Genomic DNA, 14,743 nt, shown 5'->3' on the forward strand with positions numbered 1-14,743 from the left:
TCCTCTCTATCACTGCCTCTGCTTCCCTTATGATTCTCAGTTCATCTAAATGCAACTCCAGCTCCCTAACACAGTCACTCATGAGTTGCAATTGGATGCACCTTTTGAAGGTGTAGTCTCAGGAACAGCTGTGCTGTCTCTGACTTCCCACATCCCACAATTGTAGACAGCGTCAAGGAGTTGGTTGCTGCCTGCAGCCTGCTGGGGGTGTCGGCCAGCCAACGGTAAGTGTTGGGGGACGCTGCTTGCTGTCGGCGATGGGGTGGTCAGTCGGGCGGTCGGCGGCGGCGGGTCCGTGGTTGGCAGCATTGGCGGCGGGCTCAATGGTGATGGCAGTTGTGGGTCCCTGGTCGGCAGCGGCGAGGGTGGGTTGTACCTTCCGCGCTCGGCGTCTGCCCCATGACGTCAGGAGCTGCTGCACAGTGGAGCCCTCGCTCTCATTGGACGAGAGCTCTGAAGAAGTGTTTGAATGGGAGAGTGGCGGTTGGGCTTCACATGAGGCACTGTGTTTGACGACAGCCATTTTGGAGCGACAGACTACAGCAAAGTGGCCATTTTTAAGGCACTTCTGGCACCTGGCTTTTCTCGCCAGGCACTGGGACCTGCTTGTTCCTCCCGCAGAAATAACACTTCGGGGTCGCATCGAGCAGCGTAGCAGCAGCCGGCCGGCTGTCGGTGTACCGGGGTGTGGTAAGGTAGAGGGAGGGCATTCTACTCACATCAGAGCCCCGAGAGTACATGTCCATACTTAAGACCACATCCTCCATTGTCTCTGCAATCCAGATCAAGACCTCTAGGTTTTAGCTGACTGTTGGTCAATGTCGAGGCGTTCCAACCGTAGCATACGTTCCATCCTTTCAAAACTTTTTAGTTAATAAAATTGTAGAGCGCGTCGAAAGAACCAAAGACTTGTTGATCCAAACCAAGGCTTTTATTAACTAAAAGACTGGAGCATATCACATGTAGGTCGACCAGTCCTGAATTACCTGGTCTGGCTCAGAGCAATCCTTTAAGTCCTGCCAGTAGGCATGGCTACGCTCTCAGCCAATCACAATCATCCTACACTACCATCTGTACATATACACTGGTGATAAAGTTACAGAGTATGTACAAGATATAGTGGGAGTCGCATGGACATGATTCGGTCCGAGAGGCCTGTCGGAAGGTTTTCGAGTTTGGAGGCAATGAAGCTCTTGACCATGAAGCCTACACCAGATAGGCGTCGTTCATCCGAAGGCTTGCCAGACCAGTAGAGTGTGTAGCCCGCGCCGCGTTCTTGGAGGCTGCCTACATCTGCCAGGCGGACTTCACTGAGAGCGGCTATGTCGATGTCAAGTCTGAGGAGTTCATGTGCAATGAGGGCAGACCGACGTTCAGGTCGGTGGCTGTCAGTCTTGTCTAGCATGGTTCTGATGTTCCAGCATGCTAGCTTGAGTTTGTGAGCATCTTTATCTCGGCTGCACCATTTCATCAGATGCAAGGATCGACAATGAGATAGACAACAGACTCGCCAAGGCAAATAGCGCCTTTGGAAGACTACACAAAAGAGTCTGGAAAAACAACCAACTGAAAAACCTCACAAAGATAAGCGTATACAGAGCCGTTGTCATACCCACACTCCTGTTCGGCTCCGAATCATGGGTCCTCTACCGGCACCACCTACGGCTCCTAGAACGCTTCCACCAGCGTTGTCTCCGCTCCATCCTCAACATCCATTGGAGCGCTCACACCCCTAACGTCGAGGTACTCGAGATGGCAGATGTCGACAGCATCGAGTCCACGCTGCTGAAGATCCAGCTGCGCTGGATGGGTCACGTCTCCAGAATGGAGGACCATCGCCTTCCCAAGATCGTATTATATGGCGAGCTCTCCACTGGCCACCGTGACAGAGGTGCACCAAAGAAAAGGTACAAGGACTGCCTAAAGAAATCTCTTGGTGCCTGCCACATTGACCACCGCCAGTGGGCTGATAACGCCTCAAACCGTGCATCTTGGCGCCTCACAGTTTGGCGGGCAGCAGCCTCCTTTGAAGAAGACCGCAGAGCCCACCTCACTGACAAAAGGCAAAGGAGGAAAAACCCAACACCCAACCCCAACCAACCAATTTTCCCTTGCAACCGCTGCAATCGTGTCTGCCTGTCCCGCATCGGACTGGTCAGCCACAAACGAGCCTGCAGCTGACGTGGACTTTTTACCCCCTCCATAAATCTTCGTCCGCGAAGCCAAGCCAAAGAAAAAGAAAGACAAGATATAGTAGACTAGACAGCTATTGCCCATCTGCATTGGTTTTGCAACAATCACAAAATATATCTTCATTTAACAGGCAAGGCCTTTCTTAAAGTAGTACTGCTTTTTGAGGTTCAACCAGGACAAATTTCACACCAGCAAAATGTCAGCCAGTCATACAAACACTGAACCATACAAATGTTGCAGCAGAACTTGTCCTTTTTGTTTTATCTGGTTCTCTTGCCTGATATCGCTGTTCTTGTTCAGAAGATGCAGAAGTTGTTTTCTGTTCTGTTCACTGGATAGTTCAAGTCTACTCCAGCAAGATGACTGGTTTTAGAGTATTCTGTCTGAATTTTTGCAAGTCTCTTGAGGGTCATATCCTAGGTATTGTGTAAGTACCTTGGGAATAATCAACAAAGCATCTGCCACACATCCATCTTCAATTGCATTCTTCACTGCATGCAGACCATCATGCACTTCATCTTTGATTGGTGTTAGTGTGTTTATTTGGACCCTTGATAAGCAGTGTCACTGACCGAGGATTGTTGCATGGCTCAAAAGGTGAATTTTTCTTCACCCAAGTGCAGCATGCCCCAAGCTTTCTGGGGTGAGGTCCTCCACAGAATTCATAGCAATACTTCCACAAGCAAGCTTTATTATTCTCAAGGCCACAATACCTTATTTTGCAAATGCATCTTAACAATGGATCAAAACTCTTTTAGTAAATTACTACAAATCCTTTTTTTTTTAATTTCCAAGAACTTTTCTGTGGTATTATTTTATTAACTCTGTCTTCATGAACTTTCTCTCCTCTTGCACAATTTTTTTTTTCTATCAGCACATTTATAGAAGAATCCAGAATTTACTGTTGTCTTTTCATACTCAAGTGAAGTGCAGCAGGTGAGAATGTAAGCATCTTCCAACCTTATCTTCATGTCTGGATGCTGAGCACCTTGATCCAATACTATTCCCATCACAAGGTGTGTCACTGTTTTTATTTAGTATTTCATCTCTATAATTTCAACCATGAAGAGATTCATTGACTAATTTGGTTTCTTCACTGTCAGAACAGAATGGCCTCTGCCAAGACAGCTGTCAATTCGTTGTGGACTTTTGTGCATAATGGTGTCCTGATAAATTGATAAGAATCTCTCTATTCATTTCTTTGGATATTTTCACATAATCTAGAATTCCCAGGGTCTTCTGATGTTTTTGGAAATGGCTAGCCAGTTCATTCTTCAAATGACTGATTTCATCCTCAAGCTGGGAAATGGTCTCCTGGGCATCAGTGGCCTCCATATTATACCACATATGCATATCTTGCATCAGGGATTAATTTGTTCCCTTTGGTGCATCAATTTCACCACAGTTGCCTGTGGTACTCATTATTTTATTGTTTTGCCAAACAAAGAGCATCATTGTTACAAGAACCATAATCAGTCATAGCGGCCAGCTCCTCATGTAATCCTCCAATCCTACAAAACTGGTTGGAAGATGGATCCCAACTAAGGCTCTCAACAGTCCCTGCAGAATCATCTGTCTCACTTTCCACATCTGAACATGTCAAAGTATAGACCAGAGTATGTCAATTCGATTAATTGACTCTCTTGAAGCAGTGTGTAAAAGTGACAAGTGATTATTTTGAAGATGCTGGAAATAAAGATTCCTTCTCAGTCTTCTGGCCTGCAGCAGTTTGAATCCACAAAGAATTCCTTCATTTCCTCATTCACTGTGTATACCCTTCTCTTGGTATCCCGTGCCTTGCAGCATCTTCCAAAGTGGTTCTTCCCACATTTGTAGCAGGACACATCTTTGGAATATGTTTACCTCCACACCTACTGCATTTGCTGTTTGAGCCCATCAGCTTCGTTGTTGCTCTGGGAAACTCCTGGTCCTCTGCCTATCTCCCTTCATCGCATGCACTGCTGTGTCTATCCTGTGCAGCTCCTTAGCTTGTGCTCATGTGGTCTCTGCTGCCCTACACGTATTCACAGCCTTTTCCAGTATTAAATCTTTTTTCACGCAACATTCTTTCTCTAAGTCCGTGATCTACAATTCCGCAAACTATTCTGTAGTTTTTTAACTCACCAAATTCACAGGACTTAATCGGTGTGTGAAGCTTGGCTAAGTATTGGTTGAAGTTCATACCTTGTTTCTGGTCAAGGAGAAAAACTTAATCTCTCGTACATAACATTTTTACTTGGGACAAAATACTCTTCAAATCTTGTCATCAGAGTCTCCAAAGTGAGAACTTCCTCATCAATTTGAAAACTGTTATAGATGGCCAAGGCATCTTCACCCATCATGTGCAGAAATATAGATGCGTTCCTTTTTCCATTCCACCGGCTTCTAAATATATTTTGAATTGGTGTTTGAAATGTTTCCAGTTATCAGCTAGATTGCAGGTAAACTGCATCATTGTGGGAGCACTTAACTTATTCATACTTTTGAACTATTGTCTTCTCTTTCTGAGGCAGTCCTGACACCATGTAATGCCTGTTCTTTCAAGAAGAATTACTTTATGAGGGTTTCAGTTAACTGACTTTATTTTCTTTATTTTCTTTGCATTGCTTCCAATGACTTCCAACTGTCTTCAACCGAAAATAACTGACAATGCACGCAACTCCCCTCATGTACATCACTTCCAGTTTCCACCCAAATGCATGCATTGGATGCTGGGAAATGTAGTTCTTATTTACATGCATAACAACATGAGATCATCAAATTCACTCTAGATTGGAAGAAATACAAGTGGATTGTTGCATCACCTGAAGGAGTATTTGAATTGCTTATTGGTGGAAAATGAAGAGATAAAAGTGATGTGGCATCTCCTGCAGTTATATGTGGAGACAGAGGAGGGACACAGAGACGAACAGAATGGTGAAAGGAGAGGGGAAAATGTTTTCTAAGAGTGGCATAATGTTTCAGATGATGTAAGTCATGGAGAATGATCTATGGAATGCAGAGGCTATTAGGGTAGGTTAGGAACAAGGGGCCTGCCACCCTTGAAATGGTGGCAGAGAATTGACAATAGCATAAATGTGGGAAATGGAACAAATGAGATTGAGAACAGTAGTGAAACAAAAACTGATGTGCAGGAAAGTAAAAGGAATCTCAGAATACCAATGTGAAAAGTGTTATCAGAACAGTTGCAACAGATTTGGAAGCCCTGGAAGTATTGAATGCAATCTTTACATGAAACAGTGTGGAAGTAGGTGTAGTTAAGTTTAATTATGATCAGAAACATTTGAAAAACATATCCAAAGGCATTGATAGCAGTACACTTTACTTTTCAGGAATATTCAATCTGTCTCCATTTTGTAAGTATGGGCAGGGAGGCACAGTATCAATGCATATAAACAAAACTTGATGTGGCACAGTAGGTTGAGATGGAAAGAAATGCAGAAAATTTCATAAAAAAAAATGCTACCCCTTTAGGTGTGATCTTGCTTAAGAAATTATGAGTCACATTTCAGAGAGGAGGTTAAAAGGCCCATGAAATGGTGTGAAAACAACAACCTGAGAGTCTCAATGTGGATAAGACAAAGAAGATGAGTGTGGACTTCATGAGGACAAAGGTCAGCCATTCTCCAATGCATATCAACAGTTCCATTGTGGAAAAGTGGAGAGCACAATGTTCCTTGGTGTGCATATAAAGCACTCAACAGGAAAGCACAGCTGCCACTGAGGAGGGCAAGACTACTGATTACCATTTTGACAGTCTTTTACAGGAGCCCAATTGAGAGTGTTATGTTTGGATGCATTATTGTGTGGTATGGTAGCTGCACAGTATCAGACCAGAAGTCTATACAGATGATCATTAAAGCACCCAAGAGAATCACTGGAGTCTGACTTTCCTCTGTAGGTGACATTTACTGGGAGAGCTGTCTAAAGAGGACTCAAGTAATTAGAGAAGACTCCTTTCATCCAGTACACAGTATTTTCAACCCACTACCATTAAAAAGAAGGTAGAGGAGCATCAAAATCAGGTCTGTTAGGCTGGTGAATAGCTTCGTCTCACAGACCGAGAGGCTGTTAAACAAAATCCAGTAACTGACAATCATCCCAAATATACTATACATACTTTTTAATTATTTGTGTAATATTTATGTACTGTGTAGTGTTTGTATTTGTACGGGCACTATGGTCTGAGAGATGCTGTTTCATTGGCTTGTATATGTACAATCATGATATTAAAGTTGAACTTGAAAGCCTTTGATTTCAAAATCTTAAATATGATTAGGCCAAGTGTTGTAGATGTCATGACAAGTCTGTTACAATTTGAAGGCTCTTATGATGGCTCAACAGGCTATGCTGTTGTGATGTAGTCTGCCAGATGGTGAGACAATATAGTAGCTGGCATTTTTACTTTAAAAAATCCATTTGATTATTTGAGGACGCATACATACTGATATTTTGAATTTGCATTCAAGACCGAAAAATATCATTCCAATCAGTTGTTCGATCCAAGCCTTTTTTTTCTTGAAACTGCAACCACTTAAAACAATGTAAAGTACAGAATAGGCAAAGAGCATCTGTTGACTTTGATTAGCAGAAGGCTTGTAAGAGATTTGGTCAGCATGGGTGTCTGTGTGGTGCAACAGGAGGTGAGACGGATTCAAAATTAATATTTCTTATCAGACGCACAGGAATTGAAGCAAAGGAGCTGTGATATTCTGTGCTATGTACAAGTCCCAGGGAGGAGGTGTCAGTGGCCTTGGAATGCATTTAAGGTGGACACATCCCCAGATCTTGATCTAGTGGGAAGAGAGAGAAGAAAGTATGGGGGCCTTTGCAGCGATATTTACATCATCTGGCCTTGGGTAAAATGCCAGAAGACTGGTGACAGCTAATGTTGAATAGTTATAAAAAGAGCATCTAAAAAGAGGGTAAGCCAGGAAACTGGCCAGTGAGCGACTTCAGCAGTATGATAATTGCTGGAGGAAATTCTGAGAGATAGGATCCATTTGTATTTGGATAGGCCAGGACTGATAGGAACTTCAGCAAGGCCTTTGACAAGGTCCCACATAGCAAGTTTGTCTGTAAGGTTAGATCACATGGGATCAAAGGTGAGCTGGGCAAGAGGGTTCAAAACTGACTGAATGAAAGGAGACAGGGTAGTAGCGGAGGTTTGCTTATTTTTTGAGGACGTCCTGTCACTGGGTGTTAGTACTGGGTCCACTGTTGTTTAAATTGTTAATATTGATAACAATATAGTTTACTCAATTAGTAAATTTTAGATGACTCCAAAACATTGAAGAAGGATGCTTCTGTATACAACAGGATCCAAGCCTGCTCAAAAGATGGACCAAGGTGTGGCAAATCAGATTTAACTCTGAAAAGTGTGGGATTTTACACTTTGGTATGTCAAACCAAGGTAGGACTTAAACAGTAAATGGCAGAGCCCTGGAGAGCATTATAGAACAGAGAGGCTGGGGTGCAAATGCATAGTTCCACAAAAATGGCGACTGGTGAATAGGGTGGTGAGAAAGGTAAAAACACATGCACCCAAGGTGAAAGTTGTAACCAGTGGACAGCCTTCCCACTCAGAAGATCAAGCAGACAGGGATGCCCACTATCTCCAGTTCTGTTCGTATTGGCCATGGAGCCGTTGGCTGAGGCCATTTGCCAGGATCCAGATATTAAGGGGTTTCGAGTGAGCGGGAAGAACACAAGATCAGTTTATTCGCTGATGATGTATTGATATGTTTGACAGACTCAGTAAGCTCGTTGCCCAAGCTGTGCTCTACTCTGGAGGACGATAGGAAGGTCTCTGGGTACAAGATTAATTGGGACAAGAGTGAGATTATGCCACTTATGGGAGAGGATTATAGCCAACGCCAAAAAAAGTTACCTAAAGTGGCCACAAAATGGGATTAAGTACCCAGGAGTTATAATAGATAATGATCTAAATAATTTATACAAATTAAATTGTACCCCCTTGCTGAGAAAACTCGAGAGGACTTAAACATATGGATGTCCCTGCTCATAACTCTGGTGGGCAGGGTCAACTGTGAAAATGAATGTGTTGCCAAGACACCAGTATCTTTTTCAGATCTTGACTATGGCGTTGCCCAGAGGTCTCTATCAGGCCCTGCTCTCATGGTTTTGATCATTCTTATGAAATGAGAAGGTAGCCTGGGTCTCTAATGATAAACTGACCTGGGATTAAAGTTTGGGTGGATTACAGATGCTAGACTTTAAAAAGTAGTATTGGGCAGAGTCTTGACTCTTTGGAGGGGTGTGGGGGGAGAGGTACCATCCTAGGTACAAATTAGCCTGCACTTGGTGGGTGAGAGGGTAGCAGAGAACTTTATTTACAAGTGGGATGTCAAATTGCTATCTGGAAAAACAGACAGCCCCATTTAAAGCAAATTATTCGAATTTGGAATAACTAATCGATATTTAGGAATAAAATCGGAGCTGTCTCCAAAAATGCACCTGACTCCAAACCGGTTAATATCTTTGACGGTGGGTAACAAGATCCTAGGCGCCTGCCGTAGGAACGACGTCAGGCGTATGGAGGACTGTTACAAACGGGAAATTAATGACATTTGAACAGCTTGGGCAGAAAAAAGATTTGTCAAACAGAACATTCCTCTGCTACCTTCAGTTAAGATCTTTTCTACAGGATAAATAAGATCCAACTATGGTTCTACCAAAGTGCAGGGACATAGAGACCATGATTTGAAGGGGGATCACACAGAAATGTATTTCAGCAAGGTATTCCCTGCTCCAAGCGGAAAGAACCAAATGAGGTCTCCATAAATTGAGGCAGAGGTGGGAGTTGGACTTAGGAATAACGATTGATGAGCAGTGCTGGTCCAACCTGTATCGGACTGTCATGACTACGCTAATCAATGCAAGGTACAGGCTGGTGCAATCTACTTTTTTTTGCACCAGCTGTACCTGACCCTGCAAAAGATTAATAGGTCTAAGCTGGAACTGTCGGATCAGTGTTTTTGATGTGGCATTGAAATAAGAACCTTTGTGCATGTGAACTGGACAAGTACCAATGTGAGGCCCTTCAGGGCAGAGCTAGGCGAAGTCCTAGGGAAAATTATAGGTAAGGAAATCCCCAAGGATCCCAAGTTGTTCCTTTCAAGAACATAATGAGCATAAGACTTACAATGAAGCTTTTAACTCCTGAAAAGTTATGGAAATTTAAGTTTATTTCTTCTGATTTATGTTTTAGGTGCCATAAGCAAGTTGGCTCTTTCTTGCATTTTACTTGGTTATGTGAAACCTTTTTGGAATAGAATTAAGGAACTTTATTTAAATTAAGAAGCTTTATTTAAATTTAAAATTTTGCTTGCTCCTATGGTATTTTTATTGGGTTATATTAAGAAATTGAGTTTGGAATTAAAATTAGATAAGTCTCAAATTGCTTTTTTTAAGATTGGCATTAGCTGTGGCTAGAAAATGTTTGGCAATTACTTGGAAAAATGAGATTGATTTGAGTATTCAACGGTGGCATTCGGAAATGAGGTTTTGTATTTCATTGAAAAAAATAATGTATAATTCACGTAATAATTATCCTTTCTTTGTTAAAGTTTGGACCCTGTACATGAGATATATGGGTTTGAATTTGTAGTAGTTTTTTTTTTCTCCCACGATTGTTGGGGTTGCACTAAGCCATGGAAATAGGTGATGGTTGTTATGTAAGTTGATCTCCTCTTCTATTCTTTTTCCTTTCTTTTGGGGTAGATTAGAGGGGGATTGGGAGGGGTGGGGGGTTAGGGGTGGGGGATTTATGTATTTACTTGTATTTTGATTGTATGACTTATTTTGATTAATAAATATTATTTGGAAAAAAAAACACTTGCAGTAAAGCTGTCCAAACTCCAAATTCAATTCGTAATGATCGCATTGGCAGTGGCCAGGAAGTGCATAGTGGTTACCTGGAAGTCCAACTCTTGCCTGAGTATTGCGCAATGGAGCAATGTTCCCCTGGAGAAAATTACCTATAACTTGTGGGGAAGATATGGCACCTTCCAAAAAATTTGGCAGCCGTACCTGAACCATATAGGAGCACGGTTGTGAAAAGGACAAATTTGCCTCGGGGCCTGGTTCACCCTAATCCCTTCCCAATTCTGGAGGTGTGGGGGGAGGAGGAGAACGAGGGGTCCGCCTCAATCCAGCCAGGAAAAACGAAAATCGGCCCGATCTCTGGCCGTTGGATCAGGCCAGACCCATAACTCCCCAATATGATTTATTCCTATGTTGTGAATGTTCTAATGTCTTAAATGTTCATTTTTGGTTGTTCCTGTGTTAAGTGTTCAATGTTGAAGGAACGGGGTTGGGGGAGAGAGGGGAAGGGGTGTTAGGTTTTGACTTGATAGAAAATTTGCATAGATTGGATAAGTTATGATTGACACAGATTTGTAAATGATGACAAAGTTGTAAACTATCAAGCTCAAATCTGGAAAACTAAATAAAATATTAAAAAAACAATGCTGGAGAAATTCAGAGGTCATTGTACTTTATGTAGCAAAGATAAAGATGCATAACTAATATTTTGGGCTTGAGCTCTTCATCAAGGTATGAATCTCTTCTTTCTGGTGAAGGTGTTTGGCCTGCTCACCTTCATTAAACAGAGTAGTGAGTACAAAGTTTGGGACCTTTATAATACAGCTCTGTTGATGAGATCATGCATGAAGTACTGGGTACAGTTCCTCACCAGCTGAAGGAAGGACGTCAATGATTTGGAAGAGGTGCAGAGGTGATTCACCAGGATGTTTTTTTTTATTTAGACATGCAGCATGGTAATAGACCATTTTTGCCCACAAGTCTGTGCCATCCAATTTACACCCAATTAACCTACACCCCAAGTACGTTTTGAACGGTGGGAGGAAACTGGAGCCCCCAAGGAAATCCCATGCAGACATGGGGAGAATGAACAAAGTCTTTACAAACTGCACAGGATTCGAACCCCAGTACCAATTGCTGGCGCTGTAAAGGCATTGCGCTAACTGCTGTGCCAGCCATGTTGCCCCAATGGTGTCAGGACTAGAGAACTTGATTTGTAGGGAGAGGTTGGATCGGATGAGTTTTTATTCCATGGAGCATGGGAGGTTGGAGGTGTGACTTTACAGAGGTTTATAAAGCCATTAGGGGCATACATAAAGTGAATGTGCACAGTCTGTGTCTGAGCGTAGATGATTATATAACTGGAGGATATATAACATTTGAGTTGAGATAAGAGAGATTTGAGAGGGTCCTGAGTGGCAATATTTTCACTTGGGATGGTTCATACCTGGAACAAGAGGATGAAGATACTGTGGAGATGTGTAGTTATCTCATGTTTCAAAAACGGTTGAATGGCATCAATAATGATCGCTGATTTCATTTTGTTTGTCTTTTACTAATAGGATATAGGGGCAGGGAAAGGTAAATATTATGCTGTTAACTTCCCATTGCGAGATGGAATTGATGATGAATCTTATGAACAGATATTTAAGCCAGTAAGTTTCTCGAATTTTCTTCTGCCATTACCGATTTTTTAACATTCCTGTGATTGATTGTAAATGGAAAAACATTAGTATGAAGAGTTGGCACTTAATTGCACACAATTGTATGAAAATAATTTGTTTTGCCTTGTTTTATTTTTTATGCAGATTTTGACCAAGGTAATGGAAATGTATCAGCCCAGTGCTGTTGTACTTCAGTGTGGGGCTGATTCATTATCAGGAGACAGACTTGGATGTTTCAATCTCACATTAAAAGGTATGTGCTGATGAAGACCATAAAACATAGGAGCAGAAATCACCTATTCAGCCAATTGAGTCTGCCCCTGCCATCTAGTCATGAACTGATCCATTTTCTGACTCTGCCCCACTACCAAGGCTTCTCCCCATAACCTTTGATACCCTGGCTAATCAAAAACTTATCAATCTCATTCTTAAATGTACCCAGTGACCTGCCCTCTACAACCGCTTATGGCAACAAATTCCACAGATTAACCACCCTCGCATGTCGTTATGAATACTTGTGGAGGGAACCATTGCAAATTATTACTGTTTATTGAAATAGGTCATGCTAAATGCGTGGAATTCATGAGGACTTTCAACTTGCCTCTCCTGATGCTTGGAGGTGGAGGATATACAATCCGCAATGTTGCTCGTTGCTGGACATATGAGACTGCTGTAGCACTAGATACGGAAATTCCAAATGGTAATTATTAGATACCAAAGAATTTAATTCATTGTAATTTAAACTGGTAATCTTTAAGTAAATAAATTAGTTTTTTTTTGTTACTCTCTAAGTTTTCTTCCTGGTTCAGACAATTATGGATGCATGAGGAAATTGGTATAAAATTTAGATTATTTTGAGTTATACATTTGGTAGAGTATCTTCTGCTAGTTTACTCAGAAGATCAGTAATATTTTTAGGGGGATTAAATTAAAATATGTTGGAATGTTATTGGCCTTAATTTTGGACTGCCCTGGATGTGGAAGTATCAATTATCACTGAATGTGGATGACCTTCACAATTTAAAGGCTTTATTAACTCACTGATCAATTTTTGTTTGTAGAGGAAAAAGCCCAAGACTATTTATTGTTTAAATATCCCGTTTTAACTGGTATTATTCTTGTGAATTTTCTGTGTGCATTTTCATGTGCTATTGTACACCCTTCTTGGAATTTGAAGCCTAAATATTAATGTAACTCTTACTTCTAATGCAAATTCATCAACCTAAAGCATGATCTTTATTCCTTTCTTTGCTGTACTGTGTGAATTACTGAGTGTATTCTGTATTTTCTGTTTTTATTTCTGATTTCCAGCATAGGAAAAATTTCTACTTTTGATTTGAATTGCCCTTTAGTGTGTTTGAATCAAATGTAGCACAGCTTATTTTTGTACTGAATTCTGTTCCTATAGTAGTCTGCACTACAAAAGAATTCCCTTGCATTTAAATGATCACATGAAAATCAGATTAGTGATGTTGTTATGTATTTTTGATGCTGCCATAATCCAAAATTTACATTGCTTATTTTTTCATGTTAGAATTACCTTACAATGATTATTTTGAGTACTTTGGGCCAGACTTCAAACTGCACATCAGCCCTTCCAATATGATGAATCAGAACACACTGGAATATATGGAAAAAATTAAGTAAGTACTGTAAATTTTTTATAGGTCAGAATCATAGTACTGTATAATTTCTGAATATCCGAAATTCAGATAAATGATTTTTTTCAGAGCCAAACTGACCAGGGTCCTCGGGCCTCCGGCACCAGGTGCAGCGGACCGTGGGCCCACGGCACCAGGTGACCTCTGGCTCCAGGTGGCAGCAGGGACCTCGGGCCCCCGGCACCAGGTGCAGCGGACCTTGGGCCCCCGGCAGCAGGTGATCTTGGGCTCCAGGTGGCAGCAGGGACCTCAGGCCCCCGGCTCCAGGTGCAGCGGATCTCGGGGCCCCCGGCAGCAGGTGACCTCGGGCTCTAGGTGGCAGCAGGGACCTTGGGCCCCCGGCAGCAGGTGACCTCGGGATCCAGGTGGCAGCAGGGACCTCAAGCTCTCAGGCAGGAGCGGGACCCTTGGGCTCCCAGCACTCGTGGGACCTCTGTGGGGAATTGTCGGTGATCAGCGGTGGCTAGCATTTTTTTTTGGTGATAATTAAACATTATTTTAATGCTTAAAAAGCCTTCCCTTGTTTGTTGTTGTTTAAACACTGTTACAAGTGATTTGATGTTGCTCTGGGCTGTTTTTTTTAAATGACTAGTTCTCCAAAAAAAAACATTTATCTAAAATGGGCCTGGTCCTGACAAATTCAGATCATTGGAGTTGTACTGTACTGAATTTTAATTTCCAACATTAAAGGGGATTGGATTCAGTTAAGAGCCTCTCCAAAAGCTTCCCACTTTCCCATTCTTCAAACTACAAATCCACAGCTCCTTGCCACCTCAGATCTCCAAGATTTTTTATTAGATTAATTATTGGGCATGGAACATGTTAAGTCACAGGTATAAATGCTGCAAAATTAAAACTCCACAGCCTGCAGGGCAATGCAGACAGTCATGATATAACAAGTTCCTGATCCAGTACCAATTGGTGTAAAAAGCTTCTGATAATTGCACAAAACAAATGCGAAACAAATACTCATAAGTCTTAAACTACATATTCAAACAATTTGCAGATTAATAAATACTTTGTTTGAATTGTTTGTGACAGTAGTATTTCTGATTTAGTAAGTCTTCAGACGTGAGCCTGTCATTTTCTGTTAACGATTATGATATGTGTATTGCGAGAGGGATTGAATTTGAGAGCAAGGAGGTTCTGCTGCAACTGTACAGTCTACTAGTGAGGCCACGAATGGAGCACTTGAGAAAGGATATTCTGGCTTTGGAGGAAGTGGAGATGAAGTTTACATAGATTCCAGTAATGAAGGGGTAATCTTGTGAGAAGTGATTGAGTAACCTGGGACTATATTCAATGGAGTTTAGATAGAAGAGGAATAATCTTATAGAGATATAAAATTCTGAAAGGAATAGATTAGATTGAAGCAGGGAG

At 41.8% G+C, this 14,743-nt stretch overlaps 1 protein-coding gene and 1 pseudogene across 3 annotated transcripts in view; one reads left to right on the forward strand and one right to left on the reverse strand.

Annotated features, from left to right (window-relative positions):
- Window positions 1-14,743, forward strand: part of LOC138736781 (histone deacetylase 2-like) — a 59,349-nt gene that overhangs the window by 27,694 nt on the left and 16,912 nt on the right. For all 3 annotated transcript variants that reach the window (XM_069886821.1, XM_069886823.1, XM_069886822.1), the window contains 4 exons: window positions 11,601-11,693; window positions 11,847-11,955; window positions 12,262-12,402; window positions 13,237-13,345. In XM_069886821.1, the coding sequence (XP_069742922.1) occupies window positions 11,601-11,693; window positions 11,847-11,955; window positions 12,262-12,402; window positions 13,237-13,345 (452 nt within the window). The remainder of the gene's footprint in view (window positions 1-11,600; window positions 11,694-11,846; window positions 11,956-12,261; window positions 12,403-13,236; window positions 13,346-14,743) is intronic.
- LOC138736889 (T-complex protein 1 subunit zeta pseudogene) lies at window positions 2,490-4,788 on the reverse strand (annotated as a pseudogene).

Source organism: Narcine bancroftii, chromosome 6, assembly GCF_036971445.1.
Source record: "Narcine bancroftii isolate sNarBan1 chromosome 6, sNarBan1.hap1, whole genome shotgun sequence".
Taxonomy (NCBI): domain Eukaryota; kingdom Metazoa; phylum Chordata; class Chondrichthyes; order Torpediniformes; family Narcinidae; genus Narcine; species Narcine bancroftii.